Source organism: Aedes albopictus, chromosome 2, assembly GCF_035046485.1.
Source record: "Aedes albopictus strain Foshan chromosome 2, AalbF5, whole genome shotgun sequence".
NCBI classification, from domain to species: Eukaryota; Metazoa; Arthropoda; class Insecta; order Diptera; family Culicidae; genus Aedes; species Aedes albopictus.
In genome coordinates this window covers 160,169,516-160,191,441 of record NC_085137.1, presented here as the reverse complement: position 1 = coordinate 160,191,441, position 21,926 = coordinate 160,169,516, and the positions used below count along the sequence as shown (strand labels likewise).

The following is a 21,926-nucleotide window of genomic DNA, read 5'->3' as shown; positions in this document are numbered from 1 at the left end:
TGCGGAACTAGCTGTTCTGCATAAAAATGGAAAGTGTATTTTGTTAATTCTTTTCGTTCTGAGCTCCAGCGTAGGTTCACTAACCTGAAATCAAAGATATTGTCTGTGCTGGAAGGTTCCAAAATTTTCTTACAACGGCTTTGGAAATTCCTATGGTCAGGAATGCAATGTTATTCTTTACGGTGAAATGCTTTAGTGGTCGAGAGCTGAGCTTAAGGGTAGTTTGGACAATTATTTTTCTTGTTCAGGTTATTCTTTTTCTTCTCGTTTTGTTTTGTTGTTTTTGGATCTTGGAAAAGTTACCAGTTTTCTGCGAATGTACGATTTGTTGTAGCTTTTGTAACCAATTGCTATCTTTGGATGTAGATCAGCTGTCGTGCTCTTCCAATGACGTACAACAAACAGAATTTCCTACGGCCACATAAAACAAGCAACAGTATGATTATTCGGCCCCATCCGGCAGGTTCACCAATTCATAATTTTCTAAACAAGAAATTAAATCGAATCGGAATTAAAAAATTTAACGATAAAAAAAACAATAGATAAACTGATAATCATGTATTTATTGCATTGCAACTATTAGTTGGACGAATCACAGATGCTGGGTTAAACCAATGGTTCAAAAACATGGAAAATCGCACTTAATTGTATAAATTGATTAAAGCTTCTACGACAATGTTAGAGAAAATGAAAAGTACAGGTCTCTATTCGAAGGTTAGATGTGACTAAATCAAATGGAAAATGACAACTCTATCGCAAAAAAAAACTGGAAACAACCGAACGATCGCAAGCTTCGCTTCGGTCTCGTCCATGCATCAACAACAACGACTACTACACACGCTTGCACAAAATGTGTCAGAAAAGGCCCGCTCTATTTGGTCTTCTTACTGGCACCGGCGCCCGCCTTCAGCTGTTTCAGCTCCTTGGTCCAGATCAGGTTGTTGAAGAACTCTCCGAACAGGTACAGCCCAACGGAGAAGCCCAAGCTGACGGCGAAGAACACGATACGCTGCGGCAGATTCAGCACGTCCAGCACCGGGTAGACCCAGATTCCGCCGTAGTGCCGGATGACGTGCAACCACGACAGGTAGCACGCCATGAAGATACCCAGCCCGGCGAGGCCGGCTTTGCGCGATGGATACTGCCGGAAGCTGGTGCAGATCTCCAGGATCATGAAGATCACGATGTTAGTGTGCATCACGTGGTTCAGCCAGCTGGAACAGGGAAAGGAATGTTAGGTTCGGTTGACTTTCTTTGCTAAATATCGGTAGATTCACCCCGGGAAAACGGCATCCAGCGCCTTGGGGAAGACCAGTTCGCGATCGATGGCCATCAGCGTCCAGAAGGTGACTCCCACATTGAGGGCCACCGGAAAGGCGAACGCGGCCAGCATGTAGTCCTTGAGTTTCCGGATGAGTGGTGTCTTACGTGGGGCCACCTCATTGGTACCGATGAAGTCGTTGATCAGGCATACGGTGAAGTAGATCGCTTGGAGAATCTGAAATCGGAAATGGCGAGGTTGTTAATGTATTGCTTAATGATTTTATGGCTTTTTCGGTCATTTTCTACTCAGAACGCAAGAGAGTAGAGATCAAAGTGGATAATGAAATGCTTGCAAACACGTGAAAAAATGTATAGAAGGTGAACATAGGCTATGTATTGAACGAATACATCGAGTGCGTGAAACTTTTTCCGCACGACCTTGGAAAGATCGGCTTGGTTGATGGTTCACACCACCATGTCACGACTGGCAAAAGTGTCAGGCACCCGACTGCCTATGTATTGTTCTGTTTTGAGCACTTTTAGAAAATTTATTCCTTCTAACTATTATAACTAAACGCAACTCAATGAAATTGAATAAAATAGCATTTTATTACAAAAGCATCCCTGAATGAATACCTGGAACTAGCCTTGAAAACTCTTTAGACAAGTTCCTGGAGAAATTCGGAAGGAATCCAAGGATAAGTCCTCAAACTAACGTTGGAGGAAACCCTTGAGGCATTTTCAGGGGGGATTTCTGAAGGAGTCCCTTGACATTTTTTTGGAAGAATCACTGCAAGACGTTCTAAACTTCTTCAAAACATCTCTGGAAAAATTCCCACAGGAATGTCTGGAGAAGTTCCTGAAAAAAATAATGAATAACTTCTTGTAGGGATTCTTAGAGAAAAAAAAGAACCTCAGAATATATTCTTGAAAGAAACGCAGGTAAAACTTCTGAAGAAAATCATTTGCAGGAGCAGCAAAGGAAGAAATTCACGGATAGATTCCTGAACAAATTCATGGATGAACTCCTAAAAGATTTTTTGGGAAGGAATTGCTGGATGACTTTTCGGAGAATTGCCTAGCTTTTGTATGAATCAGTCTAAAATTATCTTAGGGAATTCCAATACAAATCGTTGGAATAATTTGTCTAGAAATCCTTGAAAAAATTAAAAAAAATCTTCAGATTATCCTGGAGAAATTCATGGGTGCATGCCTGGGAAGATCCCGACAGGAATTTCTGAAGGAATCATTAAAAGATTCCTGCAGCAATTCTGGAAAATTATCGTTTTAATCCCTGGAGGAATTTCTGGAAAAAATCCTGGGGAAATTCCGGGATGAATTATTAGAGGAGTTTCTTGAAGTCAAGCTTAAATTATACCTGGTACCCCTTAAAATTTACTCATAAATTTCCTTGAAATATCCTTTAGATTTTCCTTGGAAAAGCCTTTGAATTTTCATTGATGTTGGAAAATCCTTTGAAATCCCACAGGAGGAAATCCCTGAAAAAAGTTCTTGAGCAATCCCTGAAAAAATCCCTGGATGAATTCCTGGAGGAATCTCTAGAGAAATTTTTGGAGGAAACCCTGGAGAAATTTGTAAAGAAATCTTTTGTGGAATTCCTGGTGGTATTCCTTGACGAATTTCTGAAGGAATTTTTGGAAGATCCTCGGATTCCTCAAGGAGACCCCGGAGGAATTCCTGGAAGAATTTATGCCGAAATCCCTAGAGGAACTCTTGGAAGAATCCCTGGAAGAATTTTAGAAGGAGTACCTGAAGGAATCCCGGAAGAAATTCCTGGACGAATGCCTGGAGAAATCCCTGGAAAAAATCCTGGTGAAATCCATGTATGAATTCCTGAAGGAATTCCTGGCGGAATCTCTCGAGGAATTCTGGAAGATATACTTGGAAGAATTCGCAGAGCAATCCCTAGACGAATCCCTGAAAAAAAAAATCTGAAGGATTCCATGGCTGCAGTAACTTCTGGATGAATCATTGAAGAAAGCCTTGGATAGCCTCCAAGAAGGAAGGAATTCCTGGAATTAGAATAATCGCTGTCAAAATTTTCTGAAATAATTCCTTTGAATAATTCCAGATGAAATTATTGGAGCATTTTCTAGCGGCATTATTGAAGAAAAATATGGAGAAATCCCTGAAGAAATCTCTGGAGGAATGCCTAAAAGAATCCTCGGAAAAAGCACTGGAACAATCACTGGAGGAACCTCTAAATATATCGCAGGATACATTCTGAAGAATGTCTGGTGATCTCCTGTAGGAAGTAATCAAACAACGATGTTCTCTTCTCCAAGGTTTATTTAAGAATGATCAGCAGTTCTGTCATTAGTATTAAATAATGCCTACCTAGATTTAACTTATACACTACGGTCTAATACAGCTCGGCCATCCTGACAATCTCGATGCCCTCATCGAGACAGCCATCAACTTTGATTTTTTTTGTTCGATGAATTTTCAGGTAATGGTTGACGTCCTCTTCAGCGTGTCCAGAAGATAGCGGAATCATCGAAATTTGCTTGAAAGCTTTCTCCGTGCCAAAGGTTCCAAGAAACTTCTAGCTCCAACTTCTTCAGCAACAACTTGTTTTTTTTTACAAAAGCTTGAATGTGTTTCCATGAGTTAATTTGCTCTTCTTCTCTTGCACTTCTCTTCAGTGGATTGTTCTCAAAGCTTCTCCATTGGCGAATATTCCATCCCCTAGAATGGAATTCGCAGTTTTGAATCGGCTTGAAAACTTTCTGTCCCTCAGACTTCGCGAGATTTCTTGCAGTTCCGTCTCGGGCGAGATTTCCAACCCCTAGATTGGATTCCGCTTTTTCGATTTCACTTCACTGCATTTTCCAGGAAAGAGTTGAATCTGAAGACCATTGGCGATCCCACTTCTGATGTTGTAGGAAGTAATCAAACAACGATGTTCTCTTCTCCAAGGTTTATTTAAGAATGATCGACAGTTCTGTCATTAATATTAAACAATGCCTACCTAGATTTAACTTATACACTAAGGCCTACTACATCTCCCTAGATGAATTCTTGAAAAAATCTCTGCAGGAGTCCGTGATGGAATCACTGAAGGAAGCTATGAGAAAATTCCTGGAAGAATTTGTCGATGCATCGTTGCAGAAGTCTGTAAACAATTCTGATGGTATCATGAGAGGAATTTCTGTAGCATTTCTTGGAACAAGTTCAGGAACAATTATTATCTGGAACTCCGCAAGACGTCCATGGAGAAATTCACGAAGGAAAAAAAACCGGAGAAGTCCTTTGAGGAATGCCTGGAGATGTTCCTGAAGAAATATTCGGAGAAATTTCTGAAAGTGTCGTTGGAGGAATTCATTAAGAAATCTCAATGCATTTTTTTTGCTTTTAACATGAGTTTGTTTTTTTTCTGGAATGTAGTTTTTTTTATTTCATGAACACAAATTACAAAATTTAGAGGATTGTGTTGTGTTTTCCAATGTTTACTCACCCTAATGGGGTGAGTAATTATTGCAGCACAATCGACCGCGTTCACCATTGAAAACGAAAACAATAGATTTGCAGATGCTCAGTTCTGTGTTGTTTCTTGATGTGAATGCATATGGTTTGGATCATTGGTTTGTCCTTTGTTGCATTTGGTTAATTTCTGTATGGAATGGGCTTAAAGCTTCTGGTTCCTAATGGAATGGAAACGCACGACAGGATTTCTTTTATTAGACATGTTTTTGTATAGAAAAGTGGTGGGTTGTGCGCGAAAGTTACTGTTTATTGATCTATTGTCAGATCACATTACCAATCACAGGTGACTCATAGAATGACAATGTATCATACCCTACTAACATAAATTCCTTCCGAAGACAATCGTGAAGACACTACTGGGATTTCCGGTCTCTTTAACAACGGTTGTCTTACTAACATTTCCTCCCGTACTTGATGTCCGTAAGGACGTGGCCGGCGCCGTTATTGGCATTACTAAAATATGACCAGAGCCGTAGCGTGGTCGCATGGCGTATTTTGCAAGCATCAAGAACGGCGCCCCACTACAATTGGACATTGTTAATTTGAAAAAGTTTGTAGTATTCATTTTTTTTTCAAAGTTAGATTTTGGTGTTTTAAAGAAAAAAAAAATCCCCTGATTGTTTTTATTTTCATATAGGTATACCTAGTATTTTTAATTCGTGTTCTCCTTTAGGAATTTCAATGGTAGTCACCCAAAGATTTTTCAAATTTATTTCTCTTGTACGACTATAAGTTTCAACAATTTAACGTTTCAGTTTCCTTGCATAACTTCTTCTTCGTTGTGGCTCTACGTCCCCACTGGGACTTGGCCTGCTTCGCTTCAACTTAGTGTGCTTTGAGCACTTTCACAGTTGAGGGGCCCAGAATCAAAGGGGTGTAAGTGACCATTTTATCGATTTTGAACTGAGCATATCATAAAATTCTTCAGATTTCAAGCTTTCAGGAACTTTTTTAAGATTGTTTCTACGATGATTGGAAAAATTACAATAAATTAGAGAAAATTGGGTTGATTTTGGAGCTCCATACATTTTGTATGGGATGAAAAATTGGTCAAAAACTTTAAACCTAATTTACTCGAAAGTGGGGTTTTGTCACTTAGGGGGTTGTGGGGCAAGATGGCCACCCTAAGCATATACTTTCATTAGAATATGGCTATTTAACACTCATTCCCTTTGTTTCATGTCTTTTCTATCTTATTAACACAAAAAAGCATTTTATTTTGCATTACCATTGCAAAATAAATTCATTTGAAAAATGTTACTTTCGACATATATTTTTTGCCATATGGGGCAAGACGGCCACAGAGCTATTTTTTTACAATTAGTATGTTTTAATCCCTAAGCAACGTTCAATAAACCTAGGTCGAATCATCCGCAACGCTTTGCCTACAGATGGTGTAGTATTTGCCACCATTTTCTTTATGATTGTTCGGTACGATAAGTGGACTGTATTCTTCGATAGGTCACTGCTTCCCGGATAGTTGAAGGGGGATTCGTGTCTTCACTCAAATCGGAACACTTAACACCGGTTTATTCTCGGTACAACAATTTAGCTTTATTATATCGAAACTATGATCGCGTAACACTTATTGGGTCGAGTGGTATTATTTCAAGAGAGATTCAACACTCTACCCTAGTATTTATAGGTTGCAGTGATGGTAAATCTCTATGTTTGTCTTTGTCTAGTTTGTACTTGTCTTTATTCCTCGGGACTCGTCTAATTTAACCACAGAAAATTTACCTACATTGTCAATGCTCGGGGGTTTACTCACTCGGGACGCCTTGTACATTCTCCCCCCGTTGAAAGGGAGCTTTCAACATCTTCTCGTCGTCGGCACGTCGTAGCATTGAATCTCGGCACGTCGATACGTTGCATACTCGGTACTTCGTTGTATTGGTCGCTCGGGACCAAGCTCGGGACTTCACACTTTCATTGGATCCTCATCCAATATGGTTGCTTGCTTCTATGTCGTTGTCCTTGAAAGGCAGCAAGCTGAGTCGTGATACTGATCGCTTGTATACGCCTCGGGCTGTGCGTACTGTTACGACCCTCACGATGTCATCCTTGCCTGCGAACAGTTCTTCGATTCGTCCTAGAAGCCACTGCTGAGGAGGAACGTTGTCTTCACGTACGATTACCAGTTGCCCTACTTCCACTGAAACCTTGGAATGCCATTTGCAACGCTGCTGGAGTTGGTGGATGTAGTCGACGTTCCACCTACGCCAAAAATGTTGAACGTATTGCTTGATTTTATCCCATCGGGACAAAGAATGCATGTTTGCGCTGGTTAAGTCGGGTTCAGCTACTGCGTTCAGTGGCCGGAAGATCAAAAAATGGCCAGGTGTCAGGGCGTTGTAGTCCGTAGGATCGTCAGATATAGCACATAGTGGTCTGGAGTTCAATGTAGCCTCGATTCTCGTCAGAACTGTGGTCATCTCCTCGAAGGTCAGGATCGCTTCACCAAGAGTTCGACAGAGATGGTGCTTGAGCGATCGAACTCCCGCTTCCCACAATCCTCCAAATGATGACGCACGTGGTGGAATGTAGATCCACTACTGGATGGCCTTTTTTTCGGTAAAGTTCTGGAGCTTCCTAAGGAACGGTTAGGAGTTGAACAGTTCGTGGAGTTCCTTAAGGTCGTTGTTGGCTCCGACGAAGTTTGTCGCATTGTCGGATATTAGCTTGGCACATTTTCCTCGTCGAGACACAAACCGTTGCAGGGCTCCGATGAATGCAACTGAAGTCAGGATCCAACTAACTCCAGATGAATCGCTTTGGTTGCTTGGCACACAAACACACAAATGTAGGACTTCACACGGGTCGTTGAACGAATAGCTGGCTTCAAATACACCGGTCCGCAGAAATCCACTCAGTGTTGTAGAATGGATAGACGAGCTCGACTCGATCCGTTGTTAGCTCACCCATGTATTGCTGCAGTGGTTTCGGTTTATGACGGAAGCATCGTAAGCAGCTGAAGCGTTTGACGGCAGATTTGCCGCGTTCAATCCAGAATTTCTCCCGGATCACTGACAGTGTTAGCTATGGTTTCCGGAATGCATGTTTTCACGATGATACTCTCGGATGATCGCTTCCGTAAACTTGTGGTACGGAGGCAGGATGTACTGATGCTTCATGTCAAAGTTGCAAGTTTTGTTGCGTAGTCGTCCTCCTACTCGCAGAACGCCTTGGTCGTCGATGAACGGTGAGAGGGAGATCAGCTTATGCTTCGTGTCGATCATCTTCCCTTGCTGCAGCTGGCGAACTAGGTCAGGGTAGGCCTCCCCTTGCAGTAGCTTCACTAACTGTTGAACGGCTGATGTCTTCTCGTTGAGGCTCATGAAGGATGTTTTCGGGACGTCCACCTTCGTGACTAGATTAGCCACAAATTGCTTGAGTTGCTCAGGGCGACGTGCGATCCAAGCAAGAGCGATAGTTGAATCGCACCAGAGAACAGTTTTATCGGTACGGATATTCAAAGCGTATCAGTGATCAGATATCAGTGACAAGTTGAGCCAAGAGCAAAGCACCCAAGAAAGCTCCACATAATTCCATCCTGGGTATAGTCAGATCAGGCTCTGACCTTTTGGATTTACTTGCCTTTTTGATTGGGGCTACGCGTGACCTCGAGCATACTAGCGACATATTGACCTAACCGTTTTCGTTTGTGGACCTGACATAGACGCATGCTCCGTAAGCGAGATTCGAAGCGTCACAAAATCCGTGGATTTGGATGGTAGCGGAGGAGAATGGCAGAATACACCGGCTAACCTTGATTTGTTGGAGACTTGCTAATTGTGACTTGAACGCCACCCACTTGTCGATGTCCTCCTGGTCTGCTTCTTCGTCCCATTCTTTTTCCTTCTTCCACAGGCTCTGCATGATGAGTTTCACCACGATGGTAATGGGTCCGGCCAGTCCAATGGGTTCGAAAAATCTGGAGATGCTTGACAGGATTTCTCGCTTGGTAGTTTCTGCCTTCCCTAGTATTACTGGGTCAACGTTGAGCATGAAAACATTCTCGTCTGGCTTCCAGACGATTCCAAGTGCCTTCACGGATTGCCTTTCGCTAACCATTAGCTTCTTCTCGATTTTGTCCTGGGGGAGAGTTTGAAGGAACTCGCTGGTGTTTGAACACCACTTGTGGAGCTCGAATTTGCCGCTGTCGAATAGCCCGATGATCTCATCCTTCAGTCGAACCGCTTGCTCTAGTGTGTCTGCACCGGTCAAAATATCATCGATGTACGAGTCTTCAACAACAACCCTCGCCGCCTCAGGAAAACGTGCAGCTTCGTCGATACATAGTTGCTTCACTGCTCGAACAGCTTGGAAAGGTGCGCTCGCCAGCCCGTAAGTCACCACAATGGGTTCGGTCGTCATCTTGGCTTTTAGCCAGACGCTGGTTCACCTCTATTTGAAGATACATTGATCCATACTCTACATGTGTACGAAAACCGTTTTTTGTAAATATTGCTTCGTTATTTAAAAAAAAATCAAAAACTGAAAAGTTGAGGAAATGCTTCCAGTTTTGCCTTAAGAAGGAATTCCAAATTTACAGTTTTCTGAAGGATTTTCATAAAAGGTTTTTTTAGGGGAATTCTATCAAAAAAAAATTGGAGCAATCTCTAGTGAACATGGAACAATTTTAGAAGGAATTAATGGAAGGTTTTCTAAGTGATATTACAGGCTTCTTCTTTCTATAGGAATCTACAGAAGACTTTCTGAAAGAAACTTTGGTAAAATTACTAAAAAAAATCTTTACATCTGGCATTTCTGAAGGAATATCTGGAGGGATTTCTGAAATAATCTCTGGATGCTATTTTATACATACCAATAATTGATTGAGAGTTTCAGCAAAATTTTGCTGAATTTTGCCGAGCTGAAGGTTTTAGCAAATATTTTGCTGAAATTCAGCAACATTTTGCTGATTTTTTCAGTAAACTCTGCTGATCACCAGTAACGTTTCACTGAAATTGAGCAAACTTTGCTGAAAGTTCAGCACACAATTTTGCTGGACCCTTCAGCTCGGCAAAATTCAGCCAAAATATTGCTGAAAGCGTTTGGTGTGTAGGAATCCAAGGAATAATTACTGAGGAAATGTAATGAAGGGTTTCAAAGTAATCCTTAAAGATATTTTTGCAGAATTCTTGGCAGAAACATCTATAAGAATTTCTGTAGGAAACGCTGGAAAATTTCTAAAGATATTTATTAAAGATTTTCCAAGAGAAAACCCAAATAAAAATGTGAAATACATGTATTGATGAATAGCTGCATGAAATATTTTAAGGATTCAGTGGAGGAGTTTCTGAAAGTATCCGTGAAAGATGGTAATGGTATTGGTAATCAGGGTTGTGGATCGCATCCAAGTATTGAAATTCATATGGTGTATGGAAGCCAAAATGGATTTATTCATACATAATAATACTATTTTACCTGCTTTACTAACATGATCTTAGAGAGAAAATACGATAAAATGTTCGATACTCTACTATTCATAGTAACCTCAACTTCAATCAAGAGCCATTCGCTTTATTAATAATTATTGCTGTATCTTATGTGAAAAATCAAATAAAAGACATTATAAAAAGTAAGGATTTACTCACATATCATTGTATATGTGTTACGTGCCTTACCCAAACACATATCGAAGCAACATTCTAAGACCCTTCTTAGGGATAAAAGTAGGCTCAAAAAGGGATCAAGTCTACCCAGTCTCCTCTATAGATATCGACGTATTCTTTATTCGCATTAAAAATAAATTACATCCATCGTGAGACATCATGTATCTTTCCATCCTTTCCTACTAACAAAAGCTCATTTCCGTGACAGTCGGGAAGACACAGAGGTGGTCTTAGCCAAGCAACAACGATTATCAAATATATAACATCTTCTGTCGACGACCCTTGAAGCTTTTTGAATGGTTTGAATAATTTTCCCGGCAGCGAAAGGGTTTGTTTGTGTTTTTCCACATAGCGCCTGTTGTTATGCAACGTCGCTTTTCCGGCACACACGCGCCTCTCATTCACTAAGACGGTATCAACCAACACCACGCGAATGCATGATGCAAATTTCCATTCGATTTCCAACACAACCCGACCCATTTTCCCACCCCATCAGCGACCACTTACCGCATCCCAGACGGTGAGATACTTCAATTTACCCCCGAATTCGCCACCGGGTCGCCGCATCTCCGGCGGGAAGTGCACATAGGTGAAATCGTAGTAGATTCCGTACGAGAATTGTACCACCAGAATTAAATGCATCAGGGTCCGCAGGGCTTTGTAGATGCCCTGGTTGTATCCGTCGTTGCTTTTCTGCTTGGCCATTGCTTCAAGCAAGTGTGATTGATTGACTGCGCCTCCAAACAAGCACAGATTAATCGACTATTGACACCGACAGCTCTTCAACGCTGTTTATGCACTCTCGAGACTGAGTATCAACCCCGCGACGGCTGCTGCGGTTGATATCAAACCCGGATTTCACCCGCGACGTGAACTTTGCAAGATGTGATAGTATGAATGGCGAAGTGAACTCTAGTAGTGATTATTTTTTAAACAAAACCTCATTGGGTATAACTCGCAGGAACACTTTTGTACTTTGGAACCACTTGATGAGAGGAGGGTATTTGATAGCGAGATATCAGAAATTAAGGTGGTACAATAAAAATGAAAAACACATCAGCGATAGACGGACGCCGGAGACGGAGTGTATACGCAAGCAGGCAGACAACAAACTGGAATGATGTTTGGTACATAGGGTATCGCGCTACTTGGGCGGTGGTTTTCTTCGTCTGTTATTTTCTTCTGTTTTCCACTGTAACTCGGTCAATTTTGAACCGATTGACTTGAAATTTTGTACACGGGTAGATACTATACCTATCTCACCGCATTCCAAGAATTGTGTCAATTGGTTCAAGATTGACTGAGTTATAGTGGAAAACAGACGAATATAGAAGCCACCGCCCAAGTAGCGCGATTCCCTATATGAGAAAGAGGAGGTTTGTACCAACACCATAATAATGGAAGGTAATTTGGTCTTGACGTTTCTCCTGGTTCGCTCACTCTGACTGTAGCATTCACGAGCAAAATAAAGAGCCAGAGAATATGTGTAGGGTGGTTGTATTGTGGACGGTGCTTCGTAATAGGGTTTTCTAGAGTAATTTTTGGTTCACTATAACCATTAGTCAAGATATTGAAGGTATCTGGATTTGATTTCCTGTCGGTCCAGGAGCTTTTTTTATTAAATATTTCCTTAATTTCAGGCATTAAATATCTTCACCCTGCCACACAATTTACGACTGATGCAGGTAAGGAATGCTCTGATTTTTATTTAATATTCCATATAACATTTTATCTTATAAACTAGTTAGAGGATTTTAATATAGTTTAATTTTAAGATAAGTTGCTATAACATGTTATCTTTTGTTTTTTTTTTTTGATTTGGCAATCATTCAGCGATTAGTTCACTTACTCAGCTACCGTAATCTGGGGGAAGTTGATCACCTTTCCTTAATTATTTCCAATAAAATAAGGTACAATACATATGATTCCAATCAAATATTTTTAAAACATGTACTGAGTGGGCCAGTATCAAGTTCTGTAAACGAAATTCTTACAAGAAACTGATACATTTTTGTTAAACATATTCAAATGGCCGGGGTAAAGTTGAGCACACAATGACATAACATTCTAAAATTGCAAAATTATTGAACAATAATTTGATGATGCTGAATTAAATTTCTACAACTGGTGTATTTTGTATGTTAAAAATAAAATAAAGTTTAGTAAGCTACAGAATAACTCACATTATTTTATTAAAACATTATTTAAAAAAACGTCTGCCTTTCCCCAAAATTTGCTATTTTCAAATAAATCCTGTATGTTAACATCAATTTTAACTCAAAGCTATGTTCAATTAGCCTACCCACGAATGAATAAAAGTGTTTGAAGAGTCATCTGATATACAAGGCGTTGATGGCAGGCGAAATATAATGTTTGTACCGTTCTAATAAACTATCAAAAATTCTTCAAATTCTTCACAATTTGCGCCAAAAGTTTTTCCATTGATACAGAGTTGTAGCGTCCTCAGCGGACGAAAAACGTGGATCCCATAGTGATCAACTTCGCCCCGCTGATCAAGAACCCCCCAGATTACGGTACTAATAATTACATTGCTGGACTATGTTTGATCACATAAACAATGCATCTTTCTGTTGACCTGAGATATTATCAAATCATAATTGTAGAACTGTAAAACCCTCTAGTAAGGCGCTGTCCATAAGCTACGTAGACTCATTTTTGGTCATCTACGACGCCCCTGCTCCCCTCGTAGACTTTTTTACAGTACAAAATTTTGAAATTTTTTTATGTAGCGTACAGTCATTGCACAATTATGGGTCACACACAATTATTAGTCACTTTTCACTTTAATAGATAAATACTAATTAATGGCAAGCTTTTGTTAGCCATTATCATTTTTCGTTCATAAGTTGATTTGTTTTGTGTCATTATACGTATCGCACACGGGCTTATACGTCAAAACATACATACTTTCGATACTTTTTTGTTCGGCACAAAACCATATGTCAAAGTAACGCTTCGATTGTGATTATCGTAAAGTGCGTGCGCTGCTTTCGTAAGCTCTGTAACAGCGTGCTTCAGTGATTTTCAAGTGCAAAATGGTATCGTCACCAGAACAAAGGTATAATTAACGTTCTAAATGTAGAAATTCATGTGACCGCAGCTAATTAAAGCTTATTTCTGGCAAAATTTAAGTGACTCATTATTGTGCCATGGAACACCGAAAATCACACAATTATGGGTCACTTTATGTGCAGCATAATATTGACAGTTCTGCGTACATGGGCATTGCATACTTTTAGGCGTTTATCGGTGGTTGTGTTAAAGGTTTTGTCCCAATTTTGAAAAATTGATTCCAAATCGTGAAAACACGCTTCGTTAAGAGGTTTGAGACCAGTTTTAGATTTGACTTTAGTTGATCTATCGAGAATAAGTGATCAATCAGTGAAAAAATAGACAAAACATTATTGTTGAGCCGATTCCTCTTGAGTGACCCATAATAGGCAACAAATTGACCCATAATTGTTACACAGCCAATTTTGACCCATTATTGTGGTTTTCATTATTCATCAACATTTTAGTAATTTTCACCGTCTAAAGTGAATTTTACAAGCAAATTTTCAAATAAAACAATATAAAGAAGTTTCAGTGAAGAGAAAACAAAATAAAAATAATGAAAGTGTTATTTTGTCATGTAAAACGATTCATATTATGAAATGATTGTTCCTTGAGTGACCCATAATTGTGCAATGAGTGTATACTTTAGCCAGACCGTTCGCTCATCCCTTAGAGTCTACGTAGTTTATAGACGAGCTCTGACAACATTTTTAACTAGAGGTCATTTGATAGATCATCAGAATATTCACATCCGTATGAACAACTCCCCTGAAGATAGGGTTTTTTACCCCATTTCCGGCACCACAGGTAAACACAATTTTGTATTATCTAAATTCACATCGAAACGACCGTTTTCGTCTGCAGGAATTTCTGGAGATATTCAACCAGCAAATTCTGGTGGAATTCTAGAAGCATTCCTAAAGCAATCCCTGAAGGAATTCTAAAGAGGAGTTCTTGTTGGAATTTCTGAAAAATCCCTAATTTCTGAAAAATTCCTGATGGAATAATACACAGAAAAAAATATTCATGTAAAATTCAGCGGAAAGTCATTCACATAAAGGGAATGCTAGAGTTAGTGCATAATTACATGAGATATCATGTAAAATTACGTTACGTTCGTGTAAATTTCCGCTAATAGTCGCGTAACCGGTTGGAGTCCATGATGGTTTACGCGATGGTTGGCGGAAATTTACACGATGGTGCTGTAATTTTACATTATATCTCATGTAAAAGTGCACTAACTCTAGCATTCCCTTTATGTGCATGATTTCTCGCTGAATTTTAATTACATATTTTTTCTGTGAATAAAAAACCGTTGGCAAGAATTCCTCCATGGAGAAATCCCAGCAAGTATTTTTGAAGGTATTCTTCCTAGAAAATATTCTTGAGAGAATCTAAAGAAGATTTTTTTTATAAATTTTTATCAATGTGTGTTTTGACCTACTAGCTAATTCTACACTTTTTAAAGAAGAATTTTTGGAGAAATTCTTGTAAAAATGTCTGCCTGAGCGGAATAACATTGGCATCAGTTATATTTATGTTATCAATTATAAACTTGTCTGTCATTAGCAGCAAAATAACAAAAATCATAACAAAAAAATGTTCCTGGAAGACCAGTGGACCAGTGGGAGACAGTTGATTCGGAAAATTTATCAATAACAAACTTTTAATTTTTTTAATTGTTTGATAATATTCCGAGAGAAAAATTTGTTATGATATCAAACACATAACTAAGTAAGTTATAATTTGGTTATAATACAATGTTAATAACAAAACTTGAATCTATAATTTTTCCTTTTCTATTTCAGATTTAAAATCGAACAACCAAAAAGGATCAAATTCGGAAAGGAACCAGACATCAACCAAAATATCACAGACAAACAGACGTCTCACTCTACTCACTTCTCATCGTTACCATATTTAACGGTGAGTTCAAATATCACTAGTTTACAGCATTTTTGAACTCGGTAAGCTGATGATCATTTTTAGTGTAGAATCATGCCCTGAGATCGAAAACGCGAAAGAAAAAAATTACAGTAGAGCGGAAATTTTTTCGACTTTCCATACCAGGTTGATGATTGGAAATCGATTTTTGTTCTATTTTAAAGCAAAATCGCTCACTTGAAACATCTCATTCTCCGTAATCAATGCCCCGATTGAGCTGAAATTTTTACTGTATGTCGCCTACATATGATATGTCAAATAAACGTCGAGAAAGAATTTTTAAATTGTTTTTTTCTCATAGGAAAAAATACATTTCTTCAAAAATTTTTGGGAATTTTGCTAAAATTCAAGGAGATTGTCCCTAAAACTCGCCAATATCTTGAATTTCATCAATCTGACGCAAAACCTGTATTCAGATGATCGAATGGTATTGTAATCAGCTTTTAATTTATGGAAAAAGATTTGAAATTGGTTGAACAAAACGCAATATATTAAAATTTTAGTAAATTACATATTTTGAAAAGTTTTAAAACTCGATACTAAGCTAAAACTCAAAAACTGTTCTACTTAAAATTTTTTGAAGGTCGGTTTCGAAATCAGCACTAAATTGTGCTTCAAAAATTTTGGTCGTTGACACAAGTTCACGACTTTCGTTTTATTTTGTAAACTTGTGTAATTGGAGCGTGGGATATCACAGAAGTTTACTTGACATATCATGTAAAGTTCATGAAATATCATGTAAACTTCCGTTATATGTCATGTAATTCAGCATGACTCTGTGTGTTTACATGACATATGTAGTAATCCAGGAATTAAACAACCGTACTCACGGTGTGTCTGGTAGAACAAATTTATTACAAAAAAATGGGCATCGCTAATTTTTACGCTACGTGAAAGTTGACGTTACCAGCTTTCATTCAAGCCCAACATCGAAATATTCCATCGGGGGAACTTTTCCATACAAAAATTGGGTATGTTTGTTAAGTAGAAATAGGGATTAATTTGGAACCGTGCAATTTGTATGGGGAAAAACAGTATTCTGAAAAAGTTGTTCGGGATCCCTCGGTGGATTTTTTTGAGGGACCCTGCAAATGAAAGCTGAAAGCCTCTATTTTTGAATAGCGAAAAATTTGACGATGCCTATTTTTTTGTTATAAACTTTTTCCATACACACGCCGTGTACTGTTTGGTGATATTTGACAGAATGTCATTTATTTTCTCCTAACAAAGTCAAGGCCTACTTACAATAATTAATCTAAGTCTACTTAGTCTTGATGTACAGTGATACTACTACATTTCGGCCATCCTGATTAACGCGATGTCCTCATCGATAACATCATTATCTACATCATTATGTACCCATTTCCTCATATTTTGAGGAGAACAAACCGAATTAAAAGGAACACTTGAAATTTGCAAACCTTCAATGTCAGTAACTACAAATCTTTCATTTGGCAAAACTTTTTTTATTTGATAAGGACCTGCAAATTTCGGAGACAATTTATGTGACGCAATAGTTTTCAGAACCACAAAATCTCCTTCTTTATAATCAGGACATTTTATTCGCTTTTTATCTGTAATTGCTTTATTGTATTTTTGAACTTCTAAATTTTTCAGCCTAGAGTTTTTCCTAATAACTTCTAAATTTAAATTTTCTTTTTCTGGTTGATTATTTTGAATAAATGTCTCAATATTGTATTTTTCTACATCTGAAGACCTTTGCTGTGTACCAAATAATAAAACACTGGGATAGTTACCAATAGACCTATTGAAAGTGTTATTAAAAACATGTTCTATTTTAGGCAGTTGCTTATCCCAGTTTAATGAATTTTCATTGCACATCTTAGCCAACATGGGAGTTAGTGTTTTATTAATCCTTTCAGCTTGCCCGTTTGATTCTGGTGTTCTAACTGCCGTTTTTATATGGTCTATACAATTATTTCTATTAAATTCCTCAAATTTATTGGATGTAAAACACGTTCCTCTGTCAGTTATTATTCTTTTGGGTTTACTATAAAATTGCATATATTGGGTTAGATGACGAATTACTTCTTCACTGTTAGTTGTTTTTGTGGCAAAGAATTTTGTAAATTTTGTGAAAGCATCAACAATTACTAAAATATATTTCAATCTATTTGAAGATGGTAATTTAATCGGTCCATAATGATCAATATGCAAAGTTTCGAAAGGCACATTTCCTTTATCAACTATTTTCAAATATCCTTCTTTCTTACTAGAAGGATTATAAAATATGCATGTAAGACAATTTTTAATAAAACTTTTGACAATTTTTCTCATACTACTGAACCAATAATATTTTTTTATTTCAAAAACAGTTTTATCTATACCAATGTGACCACAATTATCATGATACAGCCGTATAACATTATCAATCATGGATTTTGGAACAACTAGTAGATTTTCATCGTTTTCTGTTTTAAATAATACACCATTTATCAAAATAAATCCAGGAAAATTTGATCGTTCTAATAACTGCTTTATATTCAAAAGCTTATTATCTTGTTCTTGTGCTGTAATAATATTTTGTTCTATATTTGATTCATCAAGTATGCCAATCGTTTCACAATTATGATTATTTTTTTTCATTCGATTCAATATTATCTAAACAATGTGACGTTTCTCTTTTATATTTATTACTCATATCTTGTCTACTAAGTGCATCAACATGCCTCATTTTATCATCCTCTCTGTATTCCAAAATGTAATTGTAGTTCTCTAAAAACAATGCCCACCTGCTTATTTTTGGATTTACATCTTTTTTAGATAATGTTTGAACAAGTGCCTTGCAGTCAGTGAAAATCTTAAAACAAGTTCCAGCTAAATAAACATGAAACCTCTTAATGGCGTGTACTACAGCTAATGTTTCCAACTCAAAACTATGTAACTTACATTCAAAGATATCTGTTTTCTTGCTAAAATAGCTCACTGGATGAAAATTATTGTCAGACTGCTTTTGTAGTAAAACTGCTCCGAAACCGTGAGAACTGGCATCACAGTGAAGCTGTGTTTCAGCATGTGGATTAAAAATTGCCAAAATAGGAGAAGATATTAGTTTCTGCTTAAGAATTTCAAACGACTGAATCTGCTCTTTTTTAAATTCAAAATCGCTGTCTTTTTTTAACAAATAATAAAGTGGTCTGGCAATAGTAGCAAAATTTGCAATAAACTTTCGGAAATAAATCGTTAACCCTATAAAGCGTTGAACATCTTTAAAATTCTTCGGTTGAGGAAAATTTGCTATACTTTCAATGTTAGTTTTATTGGGGTTTCGTCCATGTTCGTTTATAGTATATCCGAGGTAATCAATTTTTTTAAATAAAAACTTACATTTATCCAAATTCAGTTCTAACAAATTTTTGCTCAAAATTTCTAATACTTCCGCTAAAATTTCTAAGTGCTCTTCAAAACTCTCACTAGCTATTAGTATATCGTCAATATAAACGACTAATTTACCTTCATCAATGAGATGCTTAAATATTTTATTTACAAACCGTTGAAACACTGCAGGTGCATTGCATAAGCCGAAAGGAACTCTCACATATTCATATTGGCCTCGATGAGTTACAAATGATGTATATTGTGTTGAATTTTTAGAAATCCTAATTTGATGAAATCCGGACTTGAGATCCAAAATAGAAAACATTCGTTTTCCTCTCAGATTATCAAATAAATCATCTTTGATTGGTAGAGGATAATTATCCCGAACGGTATCTTTGTTTAATTTTCTATAATCTACGCACATTCTAATATCATTATCCTTTTTTGGTATTAACACAATAGGGCTTGCAAAAGGAGAATCACTTTCTTTAATTATTCCATTTTTCAAAAGTTCATCAACTTTTGCATCCACTTTCTTTTTCTGATCATATGAAAGTCTTCTAGGTTTATAATGAAAATGATCGCCTTTTTTGAAAGTTATTGTCATCTCATAATTTGTCTCAGGGTTTGAAGGCTTTTCATAAAATAAATAGCATTTTTTAAAAACATTCAAAAATTTTGCCAAATGATCATTAGAAACTTTATCAGTGTTGTCTTGAATTTGTTTAAAAATGTTTGAACTGACATTAAAAATTTTTTGATTTACCTTTTGGGCTGGAAGATTTGCAGCTTTCAAGTTTTCATTCACTGATACAATTTTGATGTGATTTTCAATTACCGTACGAATTCCAGAGCACATGATAACGTCTCGTCCAATGATGGCATCAAAGAGGCCCAAAGTTTTGTCTGGTACAACATAGAACTGAATCCTGAAATGAACGTTTTGAATTATTATAGTATTACTGTACATTCCTAATATCTTTAGCCTAGTCCCACCGATACCCTGATATTTTTTGCAATCTGTTAAAGCAGTAATATTTTTCTTTTCAATTAATCCTCGGCGTATCAGTGAGATTGGGCTCCCTGTGTCAAAAAGTGCTTTATAAATACAATCATCAAAAAGAAATTTAAAGTCTACTAATCCGTCTCGTCCTTCCTCCTTTTCTATTTGTGTCAAGATTTTTGGTTTTAAAATTTTCGTCAGAATTTTGCGTCAGTGTATAAATACTTGAATCTTCATGACTAGCTCGCGTTGATTGACCAAATTGGAGTTCATCAAAGGGCCTTTGATTCTCCTTGATAATTTTTGAACAGTTGACCGCTACATGTCCTAGTTGATTGCATTTAAAACACCTTATCAGTCTTCTTCTTGAGCTAAACTTGATCATTCGAAAAGCTTGAATAATTTCAGGAACAGTTTGAAAATTTTGCATCCTTGCTTGGTTTTTGATTTCATTACTTAAAATCCCTTCGATAATGTATTGCACCAACTCGTTCTCCGGCATTTTGAGCTTCTGGGCGATCACTATTTTTGACTGGCAGTAATCCAAAAACGATTGTTGTCCATTCCATTTGATGCTGTCCAGTTTTCTCCGCAACTCGATACAACTTTCCACCACACCAAACATTCTCCGCAGATCTTCAAGGATTTCTTTATAATTCTTAGCGATGACGTTGGAGCAGGAAAATATCCACAACCTCGCCTTGCCTTCAAGTTGCTTCAATAAAAGTATCTTCATAATCTCGTCTTCCACATTCAGCACTTCCTTCGAAACTTCTACAGCGGTTATAAACTGAGAGACATCTTCATCGTTTCCTCCACTAAACGTTGGCAACAGGGTCAAAATTTCGTTCAGCTGATATCTTCTATTTGTTGCTTCACAAAAATTGATTCTATGTTGCTGCTTTTGACTTCCACTGGTTACAGGAACACTCGGAAAAAGGGTCACACCAGCTGATTGAATAGCTGATTGACTGTTTGCAGCGGAATGAATCTCTTCAGGAACTTGCAATCTCGGAATAACTGCAGCATTCACTGTGCTTCTCGCAACGATACCTGCAGCCGATTCTCCCGGAAATTGAATTTTATTCTCCTGAGTCCTTGAAATTCTTGGTCCATCCATCGAGAAAAAAGTTTTCGGGCTTTAGGAATTTATCCCACTTCTGAGTTATAGTAATCCAGGAATTAAACAACCGTACTGTTTGGTGGTATTTGACAGAATGTCATTTATTTTCTCCTAACAAAGTCAAGGCCTACTTACAATAATTAATCTAAGTCTACTTAGTCTTGATGTACAGTGATACTACTACAAAATATAGTACAAATTTACATGATATATTATGTAAATCATCATAACACTAAGTTTACATGACTTAAATGAAGTTTATATGACGTGTAAATCTAATTATTTTTATCTGTGGAGTTACTGGAGAAATCATGGAATGAATTGATGGAGAAACCCCGGAACGAAATTCCTGGAGGTATCCTTGAAAAAAATCCTGAAGAAATCCTGGAACTCCCGGAAGTATTTCAAATGGATTTCATGGAGAAATTTCGGAGGGAATCTCTGGAGAAATCTATGAAGGAGATCGTGGAGCATCATTAGGAATCGCAGAAGAAACTCCTGTAGGAATCTCAGAAATAGCTTCCTGAGGAATCCCTGAAAGAATTCCTTGAAAAATCTCATAAAAAGCTTCTTGAGATATCCTGGAATAAATTACTGGAAAACCTAAGAAAGGAACTCTTGAAAGAATCCCAGGAAGAATGCCTGGGTGAGTCTTGAAAGAATCCCAAAATGAGCTCCTAGGGGAACTGCACCAGAAAATCATTAAAGTAGCAGACTTTTCATCTTGATTATGTGGAATTTTGGCAGATCCTACCAGGACCCCACAATAATTTCCACAACTGCAGTGAAAGTTTGCACAGATCCCAAGCGAATTGTTTTTCCACGAATCTCACAATTCAGGTTCACTTAGAAACAATTGAATTGACATATTCACCAAGTGTGCGCCAACCATACAATTCAAATTCAATCATCCAACACGAGAAAGCCAACGAATTTTGTTTAAGTCCGAATCGTAAACAACATGGCTACGGAACGTCAGTCTTATAGAAGAAATAAGGTAGCAACTGTGGCGAGCAGTGTCCTATGGTACTCACGGTAGATCAAATTTTCAAAC

At 37.7% G+C, this 21,926-nt stretch overlaps 1 protein-coding gene across 3 annotated transcripts in view; it reads right to left on the bottom strand.

Moving 5' to 3' along the window:
• Nucleotides 1–543: 543 nt before the first annotated feature.
• The window catches only part of LOC109414301 (androgen-induced gene 1 protein), a 60,729-nt gene continuing 39,346 nt past the window's right edge, over nucleotides 544–21,926 (bottom strand). For 2 of the 3 annotated variants that reach the window (XM_029858574.2, XM_019688118.3), the window contains exons 2-3: nucleotides 1,278–1,498; nucleotides 544–1,214 (exon numbers count right to left, since the gene is read on the bottom strand). In XM_029858574.2, coding sequence (XP_029714434.1) covers nucleotides 872–1,214; nucleotides 1,278–1,498 — 564 coding nt within the window. In that variant the 3' untranslated portion in view covers nucleotides 544–871. Of the gene's footprint in view, nucleotides 1,215–1,277; nucleotides 1,499–10,895; nucleotides 11,508–21,926 lie in introns of those variants that run through there. The other variant, XM_019688117.3, reaches the window with a different exon arrangement.